The sequence below is a fragment of the Pelodiscus sinensis genome, chromosome 1 (assembly GCF_052426305.1).
Source record: "Pelodiscus sinensis isolate ZL-2025 chromosome 1, ASM5242630v1, whole genome shotgun sequence".
NCBI lineage: Eukaryota > Metazoa > Chordata > Testudines > Trionychidae > Pelodiscus > Pelodiscus sinensis.
The window spans coordinates 301504392-301526027 of NC_143052.1; the positions used below are offsets into that span (position 1 = coordinate 301504392).

The 21636-nt window shown below is 37.8% G+C and overlaps 1 protein-coding gene across 16 annotated transcripts in view; it reads right to left on the bottom strand.

The window, feature by feature from the left end:
• Positions 1-21636, bottom strand: part of NBEA (neurobeachin) — a 748862-nt gene that overhangs the window by 607814 nt on the left and 119412 nt on the right. For all 16 annotated transcript variants that reach the window (XM_075919178.2, XM_075919174.2, XM_075919172.2 and 13 more), the window contains exons 6-7: positions 16696-16822; positions 2373-2492 (exon numbers count right to left, since the gene is read on the bottom strand). In XM_075919178.2, the coding sequence (XP_075775293.2) occupies positions 2373-2492; positions 16696-16822 (247 nt within the window). The remainder of the gene's footprint in view (positions 1-2372; positions 2493-16695; positions 16823-21636) is intronic.

Below are 21636 nucleotides of genomic sequence, written 5' to 3' on the forward strand. Positions count from 1 at the left end.
CTTGCTATGTGGACTCTATTGACAGAAAGTAGCAGTTTATTAATGAATTCTGATCTAGTTCTCTTTGAAAGGGGATTAATATATACCAGGAGGGTCCACAAGAACAGTGAGGGCATGTCTATACTACAAAATTAGAATAATAGGATTAGAAGAGACCATAAGGATTATCTAATCTAGTCCTCTGCCAAGACACAGGATTTCTTGTTTCTAAACCAGGAGTGGGCAAACTAAGGCCCACAGGCCGTCTCTGACCCATCACCAGGGTTTGTTCTACTCCACCTGCTGCTCCAGCCAGAGAGCTTACCCTGTTCTGCCCACCACTCCCTGGCTGGAACCACGGAGAGAGGGTATGGAACTGGTGGAGGCATATGGGGTGCATAATTTGTTTATGGTGAATCCATGCTAGTTGTTAGCAGTTCTCTCTTCATCCTCCAAATATTTGCAAACAATGTTTCATAACTTGCTCTAGTAGCTTCCCACGTATCAAAGTCAGGCTTACAGATCCATATGGTCCTCCTTTTAAAGATGAGCAGTACATTAATCCTTCTCCAGACTTTTGGGACCTCTCCTAGGTCAGGTCAACCTAAAGCCACTGCAGTAATTACATTGGTTCTTCATGTATGCACTATGCTCTGTTGGTGGTGCATGTCCTCACCAGGAATGCTTGCACTGATACCCTCAGCCCTATACAACAGGCAATGTAAGCAATGCAGTGTCTACACAGACACTACATAAACCTACCTATATCAATTTAAGTATGGCACCGCTCATGAAGATGGAGTTACGATTTCAGAATAGTGAGTAACTTACATGGGCAGGAGAGATGTTTTAGTGTAGACATTTACAGAGTTAGGTCAACATAAGCTGCCTTATGTCAACCTAACTCTGCAGTGTAAACCAGGCTTAAGTCCGCAGCAGACTACTGCTGCACAGATTCACATCTTAGCTTGCCATGAACTAAAAAGTTTGTGTAGAGAGACCTCAAGGAATGTTACTGTAATATAAGTAACCTCTTTTTCTTCAGAGTGATTGTCTATGTCTTCTACTGATGGAGGTGAGTATTGAAGTCTTACGTAAGACTGATCCAAGTTCCACTCTACCAATGGCTTCATCTTTGAGTCACCTGTCCAATTATATAATATGTGCGGAAAGTATGAACAAAAGTCCATGTGGCTGCTGTACAATGGAGGTATTATTAAAGGAAGCCACAGAAGTATCTTACACTCTTGTAAAATGGGCCCAGTTAGTAACATTCATTGTGTTATCTAAAAGAGAGGAAATCTGCAGGAAGAAACAAATAACCAGGTACGTCCTGATTATGAATACAGACAAAGGACTGATGTGGTATGACTTGGGGTGCAAAGAGATTAACACAATTCTTTATTTAGGTGGCAAACTGTCAGCACATGGGTTGAGTTACAGAGAACTTCACTCAAAAGCGCTATAGGGATTTCTGAAATATATTTCCCATGTTCCCATTATGTTTTATCTATCTTTTCATCAGTGAACTATTATCTATATATAGAAACACTTTATTGTTTAAAAACCAATAAGGAGTCTTTTGTCACCTTAAGGGCATAAGTTTAGGTGCCAGAAGCTGAGCTTTGGTGCCATAACTGGCATCTCTTTAATATGATGCCAACAGATCCTAAGCATGAAAGACAGGCTTGTTATTAAAAAACAGGACTCAGAGTAGCACGATTTCAGTTACAGGACTTGTCACACACCTCTTAACATGACTAGAGACACGTAATTTAATTTCTCTTTGCTTCTATTTTCCATCTCTCAAATAAGGATATTTAATCTTTAAAACATATTAAAAACATTTCAAATCAGGATTGCATATAAGAACTCCAGTTATACAACAAACATGAAGGCATTTCTAATATGAGATGTAAGTGTGATAATTTAGCTGAAATAGACAACTTCTTTTGTTACTTAGATTTCATGTTTAGAATGAATTTTAGCTATTTAATTAAAAAGCTATTGAAAAAGTCAATGTCTCAAATGTAAAAAGACAAATTAACAATCCATTGTGTTATCATATTTAAAATAATTTCTATAATCTGAAATATACTGGTCTGAATTTCATAATCTCTTTAAAACAGTCTCAAGATATTTTAGGCTAATAAAGAATAAAATCAATACTAACTCCACAATGATGATGTTCTATGAAAATATATAAGAAATAAATAACTAGAGTGCAATCCAATTCTTGATTTTTTAAAGAAATGAAAACATTTTAAGAAAATAAGCATGCTTAATATTTATTCTATTTTTTTAACTCAAATTGGAACGTACAAATGAATTATGTGTCTATGCATGCACTTAAGATAGCAATCACTAAAGTAGAGGAAAGAAAAATCTCTTACATCATTCGTGTTAACATGCCAAGCCATATCACCATAGGATACCAGTTGACCATTAACGTAACACCGAATTTCACTGTTTCTCCAACGATTGTATATGTGCACAATGCTGATCATGTACCACTAAAAATAATTTGAAAAGATATTGTTATATAGCATTATTAAAAATGACAAACAATGTATCTTGTTTGGCTTCAATCCTGCAAAGTAATATAGGAGTATAAATCTTTGCCTACCCAAAGAGCTATATTTTAAATCAGAAAGACTCAACATGAGTTTAAATGCCTGCCCATTGGAATCTTTTTGCAGAATGAGGACCAAAAATTGTTCACTGTTTAGGAGATATGCTTTTTGAAACACAATTTAACTAACTTTTATTCTACACAAAAAACATTAACAAGGAGGTTCACATACAGAAAATTAAGTTATAAAATAAATGGTTTAGATTATAAGCACTGCATGTCTAAATGCCACTGATTATTGTATTAAAACATATCGTGTTTGAATTGGCCCCACTTACCAGGTGATCCAGTTTGTTCTGTGCGACTGCCCTGTTCTCAGCCTTATTAACCACTTGTCTAATATGTGTCATCCACTAATTTTATCAACAATGATTTTATTTTCTAGAGCACTCAAAAATATTGACTACCATTGGGCCTAGAACCAATCTTTGAATAGTTTCCAGTAGAGTTCCACAATGATGATTACCCATTAACAGTTATTTTTTGATATCTGTCAGCCTAAAGGAGGAGAAATTACAGAAGTCTCAAACATCTTACTCAGCAATTCATACCTGTGAGTCCATGGTAAACAGTATACACATTTTTAAAAGATCTAAATCTGTCCTTCAAAATAAACATAAAACCAGACATCTGGAATATAATGTAAAGCTTCAACTGTTCAGTTTGGAACTCAATGCAGACACACGTAAGTCAATACGGCAGAATTGGCTTGTCTTGAAAGTAGCACTCCATAATATCAAATGTATTCACTAAATAAACCCTGAGACCTAGGAACTGGGTCAGAGTGGACACCTTTTGCCCAGAGTTCTAAGAACTTGGAAAGGGTTGGGGTGTTCATATTAACTGGTTTATACAGTGAGCCCTAGGATCTGGGTAAAGGTGGGTACATCTAGGGTGTGCTGTTAACATATTTGGTGGAGAATGCCTGGGCGATCTAAAGTTAATTTACTTACTAAATGGGTAAAGCATTCACTAGAAGAGAGATCAAGCTATTCTGTTATACAAAAGGGCAACTGACACTAAAGTATTTTTTGGATAAGTTACTCCTTATTTTGCAAATATTGGATTTAATTTTCCATACTGGGGGGAAAGGCAGGAGGAGCTGGAAATGGTTTAGTACTAGCTGTGAAGGAAGCAGCTTTGCACCCTTCACACTGTATTAGTGCCAGTATCTAGTGTTTCAGGAACAAATATTCCATGACTGTATTAAGGGTCCCCTCTTATTTAGAATATTTTGCATATCTATCAAATGCCATTGACTGAGCTTATAGCGTTAACTATCAAGATTACTTGCTCTCTCTGATAGCTCTGTTCAGTGAATATCTTTCAATTACTACACAATGCTCTTGGCTTTCCCTTGGAGTTAAGTTTTTCTGCATATCTGTGGACATGCTAGGCTCTACCTTTTATGAGTAGAAATAGTATGCTAGAGGAATGCTTAGCACAGTATCCCAAGGCCCTCATGAAAACAAAGGTATGCAGCCAATGAGGGTTAGTCTGGTTAGCAAAAGACTTCAAATTAAAAATGTTTTAACAGGCAGAATAATTACTGTTAATATCTAAGGCTATATCTTCATTGGAGAGTTAACGCAAGTTATCTACACTTGAACTAAGTTAATTCAAGAGGATTTTGCTCAAGTGAAAATGGCCACACTGCACAAAATAGTTGCGTCCTCTCTACGTAAATAGCTCAAGTATTCACTTGAACTTCAACCCACATCTTCTGACAGGACTGCTAGTTTAAGTTTAAAGCATCACCTTAAACAGAGGTTTTGGTGTGTGGATAGAAATCAGGTTAGATGCAACAGTAACGTTTACCTTACGTTAGCACTGTAATAAAGAAAATCCCTAAACTAAAAGGTTCCTTAAATGTTCCCCTCTTTGCCGTTGTCCAGAATATGTCCATCCAGATTAGAACTTTTTTGTAACTGAAGTCAATTTAAAGTTTACTTCCTTTTTACTGAAAGCCTTAAGTTATTTCATAATAATTCATCAAAAAACATGTTAAAGCGTTTTTCTTTTTCAGACCCAGCCTTAAAATGTGGAGTCAAACGATAAACCTGAAAATATTATAAAAGAATTAAAGCAAGTTTTATTACTGGGCATACTTCAGATCAATTACATTATATAGCCATGCAATATGGACTTTTCCAGGTTGACCCAATTTCATGGGTTCCAGTGGATCTTCACACCAGCTACTAACCTTTTGATTTACATAATAGTCAGTGGATGATTTTCTGATGAATGAGTCAGTGTCTCAACTCTAAAGATAATCTCTTAATATCCTACACAAGTAATTCCAGTGTCTCTGGTCTAATTGCATCTGTAAGTCTCTGTCATATTCCCTAAGATCATTTAAATTAGGTTATTTCTTAGACTTGGGCACAGACCAATAACCACAGTAAATGTCTACAATCCAGAACCAGTATTAATTTAATCCATTAATAGGATGCTTCTAAGGCATTCAAATGCCAAACAGAGAAGACAAAATACAAAACTGTATATTTATGAAGTAAATAATATGAGTATTGTACATTTATTGATATCAATTTTTAAATTTCAAAAACTAGTTGATAATATTGTCAAATTAACCAAAAAAAGATACACTGGGTAAAGATCATTTCCCATGTAACCTTCCCTTTTGTATTTCTGTTCAAATTGATCTATTGCCTTTTATTAACCCTGACTTTCTCTAAGAAAATGGGGGGGAGGGAGACTTCCCAGGTGAAGTGTGAACTGTCGCCCCACATCCCTACCTCCATTGCTACCAAACATCCTTCTCAAGTACAAGGTTTAAATGGAATTATTTCTGAAACTATAGAACAGTGCTTAACTGACTAGAAGGGTTACTCTTTATTAAGTCCCACTTCTTCCTCCATGTCCACATAAACTACAATGATCAGTAAGTATTCGCAGGATGTGTAAATATTCAGTTTCCAGTCATACAAAAATAAATCATTTTAATTTGTTATAATTTTCTGAATGTGTATCAAAAAAGTCTTTCAAAAGTTGTCTAAATTAGAAAATGCCTAACAAGTGTCTAATTTATTTTTTTATAAAAATACTTTTTCTCTTAAAGTCACCTGAGTCGCAAAAGTTTGTCTGTTTTTTCCCTTATGCTTTAAGCATGAAATATTTCAGTCCACACTTCATAAGATAGCACTCATGGATATAGTTCAAAATTTCACAGGCAGCAGTTCTTGTATTTTTTTTTTTTTATAGACTTTTCCTTCTTGAAGAAAAAAAAAATCAAATGAAAAAATGTGCTTCCCTCCCCCCAGCTGAATAGACAAGTTTGGATTGTTCCATATATCTTAATGAGAGAAGTGGTCTTTTGGATAAGGCAGGCCTGATCAGTTATGACCATTGAACATCCAATAGTGCTGCATACAAGAGCAGGGCTAATCAATGCTATGCATCTTGGACAGTTTACAACTTGTGTAATTAATTTCTATTGAATTCTCCCCTGAAGTTTAAATCTGCACATTTCTTTTTTTAAAATATTAAATTATCCTTCACTTTCTGTTCTAAACTGTCATGTTGCTGTGCACTGTTAAATTTTCTCCTTTGATAAGTGGCTATATTTAAGTGGTTATTGATCATATAGTTCGTAAATAACTAAATCTTTCTGAATTAAAATAGTTACATCATTTGAAGAAGAAATATTAAATTTAAAATCAGTTACATGGTGAATGCCCTGCACATACTTGCCAATTGAAGTTTTTGATTTATAAGCCTAAAACTGATGGAACTTTAATAATTCTATTTATGGTCCACCTTTAACCATTTTTTCTCCTGAGTCTGTTGGAAGCACTCGTTCCGCTAGAGTAGCAAATTACAGACATGCAATAAATTAAATAGACCAAGAACCACACGCAGACATTGTGGAGTCTAGATGTGACAATGATATTCCTTTTATGGAAAACACCATACAATGGTATGTATTAAAATGTCTTACGAGTATTTAAAAAATTGCAAACATGTTTTCTGCCCTCCCTTGCTCTGCCAAAGGTGATTTTGTTAATAAAAAAACAAACAAAAAATAAGCATTCAGTTGATATTCATTTTGGCAAGAAAACTAAAAATATGCCAAATAAAACTAACCGCATATTGATTGTTGGAAGTTTTTTCCTCAACATTTTACATTTACAAAAATAATTCCTCAGTGAGGATTAGTGCAATTGGTTTATTTACTTGAATGAGAAAGAAATATTTCAAATAAGTTATGGGCAAGTGAAAACTCAGCACTCATTCAGTGGACATTATTTACATGCAGCAAACTAATTAGAGCCCTACTGCTCTACAATTTCACACCAGATATGTCTGCATAGCTTTGTAAATCCATGCACAGAAATCTACACAACCTGAGCTGAGGTCTGCAGACATATGGGGTATAACTAAGAAAATCTGCCTGAGAAATTATTTTTACCATGCTATCTTAAAATCAGGAATAGGATAAAGTTACAAATGCATAATTAAAAAAAAATCAAAACTAGTAGATCCCATAATTTGCCAAGTGTCACTGAAAATTGTCGCTTTCCATTATAGCTTCAAAAGGAAGATTTTATTTTAAAATAATCTATGTTCTAATTTGCTGTGAATATACAGCCATCACAATAAATCTGACAAGGTTGACAAGGAAGCAGCAGAATTTGCAGAAAAACATCTCCCAGTCATACAGAAGCAGCACCGCTACCTTACCTCAAACAAAAAAAATTATTCAACCTAAAACTCCAATGGGGGCAATTTAAATGTTAAAAATATTGAACATGGGAATATTTTTCTTTCAAAGAATCAAGCAATTTAGTATAAAGAGTTATGTTTAATACACAATAGTATTCCACAGTTAATTTTAAACCTCAAGAAATGCAGTAGTAAGGGTTCCAAAAACTAAATTAAGCCACATTGCTTATATATAGTAAAACTTAACATAAGTATTTATGCAGTAAAATACGCACCATAAAAGCAAAAAACCGAGCAGCCCTGTGGCATCTTAAAGCAGTGTTTCTTAAACTTTGAGACCACGGAACACTAAACAATAATATTTTGTATGTAGAACACTTATGAAAATTCTCTTTAAAAAACTGTCAGACAAAAACAAAGACTACCACCAGTGTTCCGCGGAAAATAGTTTAAGAAACACTGCATTTCTCTTTCAAGAGAGGAATGCAAATGCAGCTGAGCGAAATTGCAAATGAAGCACGGATTTTAATTTCCCATACTTCATTTGCATAATTGCATCCAGGCACTATTTTGAAATACTTCTATTTCGAAAAAAGAAACCCTGTCTAGACGTGGTTATTTCAAAAGAAAACCCTTCTCTCGAAATAACCTTTATTCCTCATACAATGAACTTTACCAGTCATTTCAAGGGAAGGGTTTTCTCTCAAAATAACCGTGTCTTAACAGCGTCTTATTTTAAAATAGCGCTATTTCAAAATGGCACCATAATATGAATATGAAAATGAAGCATGGGATATTTAAATCCCAGCTTCATTTGCAATTTCAAATGTCTTCATTTGCCTCTGTCATGATTATGAGGGTTAGCCAGCAGCCTGGGGATTAAGGGGTTAACTACACCTAGCCAGGTGGAGTGACCAATAGGAATGTAGGTGGGACTTTTCAAACTGGGACAAAGGAATTTGGGTTTTTTTCTTTTCTCCCTTTTGTCTCTCTGAGAGTTCTCTGCAGCTACAGAGAGGGACAAGCATGTCTCTCTCTCTCCAAGACACCATTCTTCATTTTCTGTAAGTAGGGTAAAGTTTAGGTAGTTTCGTTAGGTTTTATTGTGTTATGGATTGGGTATGGGATCTGAGATCTGGCACTGCCTAAAAGATGTTTTGGCTTTTCTTTGTAACTAAGTTCTAGGCCCATGGAGTTTCTCCATGAGTATATTTTGTTACCTTCCTCTCTAGTCATTATACTTGCAACCAGAATATTGTTGTAATAATAAAAGTTCTTTCTTTTCTTTTATTAACCTGGAAGTGATTAATTGTGTGCCTTGATTTTTATTTTAGGGGTAAGATTTCCCAAATGATCTTTCCCCTGATTTCTTTATCAACATTTGGGTGGTGGCAGCGGAAGTTTTATTCCCAAGATCTAGGTTTTTAAGATCTTGGGGGGAATTTTTATACCAAAGCCTGGTAGATAAGGCTTTGGGGTACACTTGCTGGCCCCCACTTCTGCATTTATCATGCCAGAGTGGGAAGGAGCCATGACAGCCTCTCCCGCTCAAAAGAGGGTTCAAGTATAGACATACCCCAAGAGAACAACAAATATATCATGAGCCTTCCCGGGTAAAATCCACTACATCAGATGAGTCAGTTTTACACGAAAGCTCATGATGTATTTGTTAATCACTAAGGGTATGTCTATACTGCACACTTATTTTGAAATAAACTATTCTGGAATAGAAGTTTCATGGGTAGCCAAGTTAATCTGAACAGGATAAACTTAAAACACAACAAATGGTCTGGTAGCACTGAAGAAATGGTCTGTGTCCACAAAAACTCATACCACCACCTATATGTTTTGTTGGTCTATAAACTGCTATCAGACCATTTGTTGTTTAAATTTATTCTGGAATAGTTATTCCAAAATAGCTTATTTCGAAATAGCATGTCTACACTGCAGGGAAGCCTCACAATTAGTTTGAAGCAGGCTTCCCTAATGTAGATGTGCTATCAATCTAGAGCCCCAGAAGGCACTGGGGAGGAATAACTTAACCCCTTGTCAGGGCCATTCTATTTCAAAATTGCAGAAGTGGAGCATTTTACACTTGCCTTATTTCAAAATGGCTATTTCAGAACAGGCATTGTTCCTCATCGAATGACGTTTACAGATTTCTGAATAAACTGTCCATTATTTCAAAATTATTTCGAAATAACGGAATGGCTATGTACACGCTCATGTTGTTATTTTGAAAGAAAGCTAGTTATCTCAAAATAATGGTGCAGTGTAGACACCCTAAGTTTCCACAGGACTGTGCATTTTAAAACTACAGACTAACATGGCTACTCCTCTGAACCAAAACGTGCTGCATTTTGACTGATTTTAACTGTGCAATTATAAGTTTACATTAGTATTTAATTATATGTTTATATTATCCAGTTTTGCACTGGCTGCATATACAGAGCATATATTGCAAACCATGGAGGAAATAGGCCTCTGATCTCCAGACATCTCCGATAAAGCCACACCTGGAATATCGTGGTAATTTCTATGCCCTTCTTTACCTAAGGAAACTAGAGAACTAAAGCTAGTTCAGAGTCAAATAAGAATGATAAAGGACCGGAATGATTACTTTGCCAGGAAATATTTTAAAAGACTAAATATAGATAATTTAAGTAACAGCCAGGACTCAAACTGAAAAACAAAACTGGTCATATTCCCTCAAATTCCACTTACAAACCCACACCAATGGATAGACAGAAGTGAAACATTACTCACACAGGATTGTTTGGGCATTCAAAATGTGATTATACTTCCCTACTGATGTCCTTTGAGTTCCTCAAATTTTAGCTCCCCAACTCATTAATTTGCATATTCAAGCAGAGCTGAAGCTGAATGTATATGCTTTGAGCTTTGGTTTCCAGTCATGTGATATCTGTTTAAGCTTTTATTTACTTTAAAAAAAATGTCAAGCTTTTCTTTATAAAAATGAGTTGTAGAAGTGAGTCAAGTGCAACTCATGGAGGGATGGTCTGCCTGCATCTGTAGACATCTTCCAGTAATAGGAGTCCACCATATATACAAACCAGGCCTTTGCTGTTCAGTGTGAAAGTTATATTGGTGAGGAGTGCTTACATGGTTCATTGGGCTCTGCTAAATTAGGTTTCGCTTGTCTCAAAATGTTCTTTCAGGTTTCCATCACCCATTCTGCCCCACTGACTTCATAGGTTAATTAAGGATTACAAAATCTGGTAATTTCCCAAATGCCACTCATTTGTGGAACCACAAGGAAAAGGCTCTCATAGTAGATTGTACAGATCTTAAAAATATGATTATCCCGCTCCTTTTGTATATGCTGTGATTGGCAAATAAATAGTTATGGACAGGAAAATAGTTTGCATTTTAATTATTCAAATTGAAAATTGAACTAAATAACCCTGTGAGGTGAATACAGTCAGACCCTTTGCAGACTCCAGCACCAATTAATCTGTTTGCATTCAGATTTCATTTTAACAGTGTTCTCCGTTAAACCCATCAGACAAAGGTTAACTAAAATAAATTAAAATCAAGCTGTTTGAGAATCTGATGGCAACCTTAAAAAAAATCCCAAACCACAGTACCAGCCCAATTCAAATCTTGTTGGTTAAAAAAAGGAGAGATATTTATAGATGCTTATTTGAAGGATAGAAACACTAGAGGAAGACAAATAGCCATACGAGAGGATTAACCAGGAGCCTTGGAACAAAGTTAAGAAAGAAAATTTAAGGCTGGATGTCAATGGAGAGATCTATTGCTCTTTAGAATAATTTCCCAAAAGCTCAATCACTTGGCATATTTAAAACGCGACAGGGCAAAATTCTCATAACAAACAATAGAGAGAGAGAGTGCAATGTTCATACAGAGAATGGATAAACAACCTACCGAATCTTTTCTGTTTCTAGTGTGACGTGGAACCTTAAAAAGGCTTTCCATTTACCCCCTTTCCCGGTTCTTGTCACACGAACAAAAAGCAATAAAACCAGAAGTCCAAAAGTGCAGACTATGCAACCTTTATTGGCGTTAGTTCCAAGCAAGTATATTCATAGCTCTACACCTGGGCAGAGTGTTATCCCATGTCCCTATTCCCAGCTCTGATGGCACAGACTTTACCCCAAATTCTATTCCTAATTCCAATGTTGTAAGGTCTTTTACTCCGTTTCCCAGTCCTCCATTCCCACCACCTTCTCGTTAGCAGGCCCTAATATAACTGCAGTGTGCACTCATAGACATACCCCTTAAAACTTATGGTCAAATTTTGTTTCAGAAGGTCATAGAACTGGGATTTTCATTCCTCTCATTTTGTATCCCATAAAAGGGGTTAAACATTTTTTGTTGCTCTTCTCTGGACCCTCTCCAATTTCTTCACATCTTTCCTGTCTAGATGTGGAAGAAGTGCCTAGATCTGAACCCAATACTCCACTTGAGCCCTAATCAATGTAGAGTAGAGAAGAATTATGTATCATGTCTTGCTTACAATACTCCTGCTAATTCATCCCCAAATGATGTTTGATTTTGTTTTGTTTTTTTGCCACAGTGTCACATTGTTGACTCATATTTAGCTTGTGGTCCTCTATGACCCCTAGATTCCTTTCTGCAGTACTCTTTCCTGGATAGTCATTTCCTAACTGTCTATATGTGTATGTTCCCCTTCTCAATATTTTTTAGCAGGTTTTATGTTCTTTTGAGGTCTAGTATTTTAAATTTTATATATATTTGTATTTCATTTAAAAAATGTTGTAAACTGTGTCGAATATTATAATAGAGAGTTGGGGTAAAAATATTTAAATACATAAATAAATGTGAAACTGATTGTTCCTTCCTGAGTGGAGTACTTTGTTTTTGTCCTATTTACCACAGCTCATGGTTCCAGCCCCTGCCAGGGTAGCGCTGCGACCATGAGCCATGATCTATTTAAATAGGATCCTGCTGTCTTAGCTACCACCTGGGAATTTGGTGTCATGAGCATCAGGATATAAATACGTGGCCAGATGAAGTTTGCAGGCCAGATCAAAGAGTTAGGCAGGCAGAATCCGGCCCCCAGGTTGCATCTTGCCCTGCCCAGACTTAGAATCACTTAAAATCTATCTTTCTATAAGTAATACATTTACTTTATGATTAATTTTAACCAGTTTGCCTTTAAGTGAAGAATCTAGAAAAATCTCAGCTTAGCCAACGCAGGGTTAATATAGGTTCCCCATATTAAGGGGAAGCAAACTATATTAATGAGCTTGCATTGTACAGACCCCTGTGCGGTGCGAGATAGTACAGTTCTGGGTATAGACTCCAACAAGGAGGCTAGGGATGTTAGAGCGCATGTAACTGAATAGTTATATAAATGCATCAAATTTTAGCAGTTACATGACTATTCAATAGTCCCTGGAGGCAACTAGCGCACTCCCAAGGAGCCCTCAATCAGCCTGGATCGCTGCCTCTATCAGAGGTTAAGTGGTGGCCTTCCTGGCAAAAAATCTGATCCTCAAAATAGAGGAAAGTACTTGGAGCACTGCTAGAGGTTCTATTTCTATTCTTTCTGGAGGGGGGATTTCCATAATTTATAGTCAACCTGTGGAACTCTTTGCCAGATGATGTTGTGAAGACCATGTCTTTAATAGGGTTTAAAAAAAACTAGATAAATTCATGGAGGTTAGGTCAATGGCTATTAGCCAAGATGAGGAGGAATGGTGTCCCTAGCCTCAGTTTGTCAGAGGATAGAAATGGATGATTAGAGAAGGATCACTTGTTCTGTTCACTCCCTCTGGGGCATATGGCATTGGCCATTGTTGGAAGACAGGATACTGGGCTAGATGGACCTTTGGTCTGACCCAGTATGGCCATTCTTATGTAATTCTGCAGGTATTCCTTCCCTGTGTTGCAGCAGGGAGAAGTCCCAGGAGTGACTCTTATTGGTTATTTGCTTTGATATAAATATATCTTCACATTATGGTATCGGCTGTTAAGACAAGTCTTCTCTCCCCAGATTACAGGAAAATCCTATACTTCTGCATGGCTCCATGCTGCTGTAATGATCCAGAAGGACGCAATCACAAATGGGGTATTCCTGGCTAGTGCTGAAATCTAAACAACATGACCTCAGAGAAGTAGAGAGGACCAAGTTAAGCACTTTGTAGTTTAGTGTCATACTATGCCAGCAATGTAGTGTTATTTGATAGTGGGAGGATTGAAAAATTAATCAGAGATATAGATGCAGCCAGGAAAATTGAATTTAATCTCCTTTCAAAGTGCTCGGATTGGCCATTTAATTTGAAAGAAACTTCTGTCATGAGTACACAGGGAATTTTAGGTTTTTTTAAATATGTGAAATGCCCAACCCAACAATGTGTTGGAGTCCTGAATTTTAATAAAAGGCATGGCTTGATGCAGATATTACTGGGTTAGGTTCTATAATCTGTGTAACACATGAGGTCAGAAAAGATTATCACAATGTTCCCTTCTGGCCTTAAAATCTATGCAATTACAATTTGTAAGACAGAGTACCACAGTCTGATTACTGCCAATGGATCCAGACAGAATCCACTAGGGCTTATTAGTTTGTGTACGTGCCACAGAGTAATACGCTAGACAAATGAGCTACTCACACAGGAAAAAAATCTAACAGATTTATACCCAGGATTTTGGTTCACAAATACATAGCAGTAGAAGCAATGAGTTTGCCAGTATGCATGCTAAAAATAAAGATTTTACTTTGAAGAACATCTGAGTACCCAAGCAAATAGCAATGCTACCTATATCACTGGAAGAAAGGCAAAAAAAAAAAAGTTTACAGTACTGCAAAATCTATGCAGCTATGTGCAAACTGACAACTGGATAACCAGTCCATTTCAGAATCAAGGTTAAAAAAGCCAGAAGCCAACAGAATCACTATATGCATAGAAACATCAGGATTACATACTGTAGATATGAACAGGGGAAGGTGGTAGAGAAATGTTCATGATTTACCAGGAATAAGAGACATCCCAAATTAATACTGATTTAGGAGTAAGGTGAAAGCTTATTTCTCCATGGAACAAATAAGGGAACAAAAAGTCTGTATCACTGCCAGCAGACCCATTACTATCATGACAAAGTCACCAAGAGCAAGGTAAATTCAGTAAAATAAATTTCAGTATTTTATTCAGAAATTTAATCACTTATGTAATAAAAAAATTTGTTATATTAAAATACAGGCAGTCCCCGGGTTACGTGGATCCGACTTATGTCGGATCCCTACTTACGAACGGGGTGACTCACCACGCACTAGCTGCGCCCCTCCCAGCAGACCGCCGAGATGCGCCGCGGTCCCGCCGCCCGCGTCCTCCGCAGCGAGAAAAGCCGCTCCGCGTCTCCCTGGTCTGCTGGGGGGTGGGGGGGCACACTCTGCCCCGGGCTTCCTGGAATGGTCAGCAGCAGCTGACTTGGGGACACCTGGGGTAATGTAGCTGGGGTGCTGCCGGGTTGGTCCCCGCAGTGCCGAGGTGCGGGGACCTACCCAGCAGCGCCCCAGCTGCTCTGTCCCAGGCATCCAGATTCAGCCGCTGTTGAAACTGATCAGCAGCTGATTCCAGGAAGCCCGGAGCAGAGAAACTCTGCCTCGGGCTTCCTGTAGTCAGCCACTGGTCAGTTTCAGCAGCGGCTCAATCTGGACGCCAGTTCCGACTTACATACAAATTCAACTTAAGAACAAACCTACAGTCCCTATCTTGTACGTAACCCGAGGACTGCCTGTATTAACAAATCCAAAACAAGTTGGGCCCAGAGCAAGAAACAAACAGTACAAATTTGAAAAATACTATTGCTGGACAGGAGCAGATCTTTTTTCTCCCCAGCATCTTTCCATCAGTCAGCTTTCCAAAATTTAACTGTATGAAAGCTATATCAGGAGATCAGACCTCTGAAGATGCAGATGACCAAGTGTGCCACTCCCTTACAAGAGTAACCAAGAACTCTCAGAATAGAAGGCTTTGATAATCCAAATACATTTAAATATCTCTTTAAAACAAGATGAAAAATGTGTTCATTTGCTAAACAAAATTCCTTATAACAGTTCAAGCAGTATTTAAATGTGTCAAACATCATTTTTACTGAAAAGTGATATTAAACTTAATCCATACTTCATATCACTGTGGCTTGCACAGTAGTAATTTAACTTCCAGGAACCTTAGAAATGCATTCATCTACCACTAAGTTCCATTTCATTACTCACTATAGGTTGGATCTCCCTAGTCTGATACCCTTGGAACCTGACTGTTCCCAAACAATTGAGTTTGCTGGATCAGGGGAGGTCAACTGAGGCCTGCCCGCCTGGCTCCACTGCTGACCCCAGCTGTCCTCTTCCCCCTCACCCTGGCCCTGGCCACCAGCCTTGCTCAGGCCGCCCTCCTACCTCTGCCAGCCCCAGTCAGGTGGCCAGCCTTGGGCTGCTCACCCCAGCCAGGCTCTCAGCCAACCCTCAGCAGCTGCTGGTCCTCACCAGGATGCCAGTCCCACTATAGCCGCCGGCTCCACTTCTGATGGCCGTAGCCAGACTTCCAGCTATAAACCCTTTTGCTGCGTGACTCCCGGCTAATAGGGCTCTCTGGCCCAGAGACACCTGTGGTCCTGCCGGACCATGGAAGTCACCAGGCCAGAGTGCCCTGGATTTTAGAGGTTCAACCTATGTTCCATTGCAAAATTGGATGAGGTGACTGTCATTATGGTTGGCTTGATATTTTAATTCAGGTCTCAATGTACAGTTTGGTAACAGATTTAAAATGAAGGGCCAAATATTTAGAAGAATGCTGAAGCATACTAGAGAGAAATGTAACCGCCACCAGGCGGATTTGAACCTGGGACCGCTGGAGCTGAGTATGGGAGCCTCTATTCTCTGAGCTAAAAGCCAGCTGGCTCCCAGCCCATGCTGTAGAGGTCTCTTGGTCTTAATTGCTGCTGTGGTCTAGGTGCCACTGCATGGTATCCACATGAGGTGTGTGGGTTACATAGACATATATAGCTTTTAAAAACAAAACTAAATCAATTCATCAGAATTATAAAAATACTCTGGGAATCCTTCTCTGTTTGTAACTCTAATTGTTACAACAGTATTCAAGCCCTGGAGCGGCCACTGTCTTTTCACTTTGTACAATACCTAGCACAATGAAGTCCTGCTCCATTAGTAGGGTGCCTGTATGCTATGGCAAATAAATAATAAAAAAGAGTCCATGTTTCTTGTGCTGATGCCCTGTACTGACATATAATGTGTATGACAGAATCACAGAAACTAGTTATAAATAAGTGAGAAATTATCACTTTTACTGACACTAGCGAGCCTCACTACTTCCTCAGAGGCATTTGATCACAATTTCATAAGCATTCTTCATTGTGAACACTGTTTTGCTTACCTTGCGTGGCTGAAAATCATACTTCACACAATGCTGAAAACCTTTTCCTTTTGATTTCAATGATGTAACTATTAAGCAGTTGCCAACGAAATGAGCAGAGTACCCAACTCCTTTGCTAGTGCGAAAACTGAAAAGAAAGAATAATTAAGGACAAAAACATAAAATTTTCTGCGGACAAAGGGAAATTTTGACAAAAAAATTAAATATTTACAAACACCACAACTTTTGAAGCACAGAGCAAAATATTTTCTCTTTTAGATAATTACCTGATGTATCAGGGAACAGATTTAATACTGCTACACACATTAATCTAGCTATGTAGGCAATAATAAACATCAGTGTCTCATGATACCACCTATATGTTTTGTTAGACTATAAAGTGCTACCAGACCATTTGTTGTTTTTTTGTAATTTATCCTGTACAGACTAACTTGGCTATCCCCCAGAGCTTCAAAAATACTATTCTCATAAAACTCTTGGGAGGTAGCAAATATCTTTGATTTACAAAGAGAGATATGTAGTACAAAGACATTTGAAGGCCAGATTTTTAAAAGAATTTAGGCACCTAAAACTGCAGATAGCTGCCTACAGGTAATTTGAACAGAACCTAGGCAGATATCTTCCATTTTGGGAATCAAGTAACTTAGTGCTTTGAAAATCCCATTAGGTGCCTAAATTCTTCTAAAAATATGTCCCCAAGTAACAATCAGAAAATGAAGCTATGTATTTTAAGTACCTGTACAATGCCACAATCATATGATCATCCTTCCTCTCTTACGCTGGCTACTTCTCTGAAACTTCCTCTCTTATGTTACGTATTACGTATATCATATATATTCAGCATAATTAGGTGCCTGAAATTCAGTTCCTAATCCAAATTATGACATCTAAACATAAGTGACCTGATTTTCAAAAGTGCTAAATATCTATTAATCCAGTGGTCCCCAATCTTTCAGGGCTGCCTGGCGCCCAAAGGCAGGGCCACTCACGCACCACGCGCCTGGGGCAGGGACCGCCCATGCGCCACGCACCCGGGGCCAGCACCCCACATGCGCAGCATGCCGGGGCCAGCCCAGATCATTTGGCGGGTGCACATAAATGCTCTGGTGGGGGCCATGGCACCCGCAGGCACCGTGTTGGGGACCAATGTTAGTGTGATAAGTTCAGTCACATTATCTTCTTGCAATTCTGATTTCTCTGATTCCATGTATCATCCAGTTCCCTACCCTCTATTCAATTTCTTTTCCCCTTTAATTTCTAACAATTGAATTACCCAGTCTGAAAAAAAGGCTCTTTTTATCCCATCTGTCACTCCATCTACCATCCTTTTTCCCTTCGCTTTAAATCCAGGTGCTTTGACAATGATGCTTGTTTCCTTTGCCTTGATTTATCCCTCACTTAAATCCCCACCATATAGTCTTATCATAAGAATACAAGTGTCAGTGCTTTTTAGTCATTTCTATCTTCATCTTACATTCATCCCTCTGCTCTGAATTGTCATTTTCTCCATCTTTGGGCTTTTTTGCTTCTGTATTCAGGTGATTGTTCTACTTTCCACACCTTAGTCAGGAGTTTTCCTTTTTTCCCTTCAGTGTCCAAATGAATTTTGTCCTTCATACACTCTTGACATTCTACAATTTATTCCTTGGGAACCTTAACCATCAGACCCACATATGCAATACTGTCAACTACCAACGACAGACTTTACTCAGTGGAAAAAAACCCATTTCCTGTTATCCAAACTTTCTGCCTCTCATCTGTATTATCAATAGCTCAATTATCCTGTCACTCACCAAAGCTCACAACACTGTGTGTTTGGTTTTTGTCTTGGAATATGTCACCTATATTGAAATGCAGTTAAGGTTGAAATTTCATCTTACATACTTATTTTACAAGGAAAAACACAATACAGAGTTTAATCAAACCAAATACAAACACTAAAAACCAAATAAATTCATTGCTCTGCTGTGCTTAAAAAAAAATCCAAACGTGTTAATATACAGAAATACACAGTTAAGGGAACAAAATAACCTTATCTCATCCTTGCAATCATGCCATGACAGCAATACAATTATGAAAAAAGTCATAGCTGTTTTGTCATCTTTTACTGTGCACAAATACATTCAGTTTTCCTCATATGGCTGACTCATTAAAACTAATAAAATTGCATGCAAACTAATTTCTGACCTGTTAATTGTATCATAATAATTAGTCATTAATAAATGAGCTTAATTATAATCTACTTTAATTAAATACAGCCTAAACACAAATTTTCAATTAACTTGTTTTGTGGAAGTTTGAAGAGTTTGTTAATCTGTTAAGAAAATTTGAGATGACAAAAAGTCTCAGATTCTAAATTTCTTAAAGGAAGCCATTTTTAACAAGTTTTTAACAAACAGCTTTGTTTTTCAGTTCTCAGAAAATTGACTCTTTACTCAAAGAGTAAGTGTTGTAAGTGGAGGGAGGATATACTACATTTCCATGCATAAAAATTATAATGAATTCCTGCTTTAAAGCTTCAAAAGCAAATGAAATAAGAGAAGAGAGGTAAGTAGGCATTTTACTGTCCAGAAAAGATGAGGCAGCTGTGGAAGTTTCACACACATTCCCACAGCAGCCAACTGAAAATGCTCCCATTTGGGATGGGGAATTAACAACATTTAGGAACTATTGCATCACTAAGTAACATCTGACATCTAAATTATACCAGTTCTAATTTCAAGCACACCTAGGAGAAGAGTAAATAAGTATGTCAGAGCTAAGGAAAAAAACAGGAATTTGAGAATCTTGAAAATGACATGCTTAGAGACAGAATTGGATTCAGTGACACTGATAAAAGGAGAAAAGTAAAGGCTGAAGCAGCTCATTTGGGCTAAAAGTAAGATTTGCAGAGCCTCAAGTTATTTAAAAAAAAAAAAGATCGTATCTGGGCCACACACTGACAAGTTGATGTAGGCTCTTCCACAAAAGGGTACTCAGTGCAGTATAGTCAAGGCCTAGCACACCAAAGCTTATCCAAAGAAACTGAACACTTTTGTGGAAATATTGGGGGGTGGGGGAAGAGATTATAAGGTCGACAGACTTGCCTGGTCCCTGGGCAAGGTGGAGGGGGGGGGGAGGGGGAGGTGAATAACTTCACACTTCCAGAAGGGGAAGGGCCTCAGGTGGAATGGGCAGGGCTGGGGGCAAAAAGATACCAAGTCTCATCGAAATAAATGCTACACTTACAAACACGTGGGAATTCCAGAACAGACTTTGAATAAATCACCCTAACCACAGCAACAGATAAGAATAAGATCAGTCCTCAAGTTCATCATTACGAAAGCTACCTCTGCATAGCAAGGGATATGATTCCCAGCTCTCACATGTTGTTCATGAGCTGAGATTCAATGAACTAGCACAAACATAAATAGTAACGTAACTATGGCAGCATGGGATAGCTGCAAGCACATATTAGTACTTGCACTATGGATGTTTAGGTGGCAGTCTACGCAGAATGCCTAAGCTGTGCTACTACTGCTCATGCTATTGTGGCTATGCTACTGTTTATACTCACACAAATTCTCACTAAGTTAGCATAAGTATGCATACGTGAGCTAGAAATCACACCCCAGTACATAGTGCAGAAATAGCATCACACACCTATAATACCACTTGTGGAAAGTACACAACTTGTACACAACTACATCTAATATATGGAATACACATGCTGTTCATGAAGGCACCCAGGACCTGAGCAATATCCAGCAGTATTGATGGAACAAGATAATTCTATGGAAAGCATCTCAAATACAAATCCATCAGAAACCTCTCATGCCCAGCTGCAGATATATATCTTCTGTAGTGACACACTCAAAGATGCACTCAGGCAGTTAGAAAAGGAAAGGGTCATAGCCAAAAGGAATGCACCCACTTCATGAGTTAACAATGTGGTAATAACTGAAGAAAAATAAAAAGATTAGGCTTTGTTGGCATACCAAAGATCTTAAGGCTATACTGGGACAGTATTGATCCACCCCACAGTGGAAGATGTTCAGTGTCAAGAAGCTCGTAAAAAGCATATTCACTATACAAGATAAAAAAGATGGATATAGGGAAGTTACATTAGCTAAGAGTCATCTGAATGATTCACTTTCAGTACACTGTGGCACAGATACAAGTTTCTTCATCTACCTTTTGGAAGAATAGGTAACCAGTAAAGTATTTCTACAAAGAAATAGTGATACATATGGAGTTATTTCAGGAATCCATAACACAGAATATGACATGATAATAGCAGTATCAACTCAGGCAGAACATGAACAGATACTGAAGAAAATGAAGGCAACTCTCAGAGGGTTCACAGATCATTAAAGCAACTACAGGAGGGTAAATCCACTATCTGTGTTTCAGAGTATAACAGACCTCAATGATAGAGCAACACAAGGTTGGCAATCAGCAAGGATGGTAGCTACAAGTTCAGAGCTATTATGATAACATACTAAGATATTACAGGAGAAATGTACAGCTGTAACAAGAAGGAACTAAGACACATGATTGTACCATACCAGAAACAGATAAATACAGACTTCTAAATCAGAAAAGTCATACAAGCAGCAGTTGGCAGCTGTACCGGAAAACTAATAATCAGAGTTGAAACCAACATCTTCTCAGACACTGATTGCATCAGAATCATTAGAAAATAAATTCACAAGAAGTGGACATTAGGTGTGCATGCCAGTGCAATATTGAGATGTGTGAATTATTTATAAGAACTATGCAAGCACAATAAGCCAATTGTAAATCATAGATATCAGACTGGGAAAGGACCTCTAAAGGTCATTGAGTCCAGTTCCCTGCACTCATGGCAGGAACCAAGCACTGTCTAGACCATCCCTGATAGAGTCTAATCTACTCTTAATATCTAATGATAGAAACTCCATAAACTCCCTAGGCAATTTA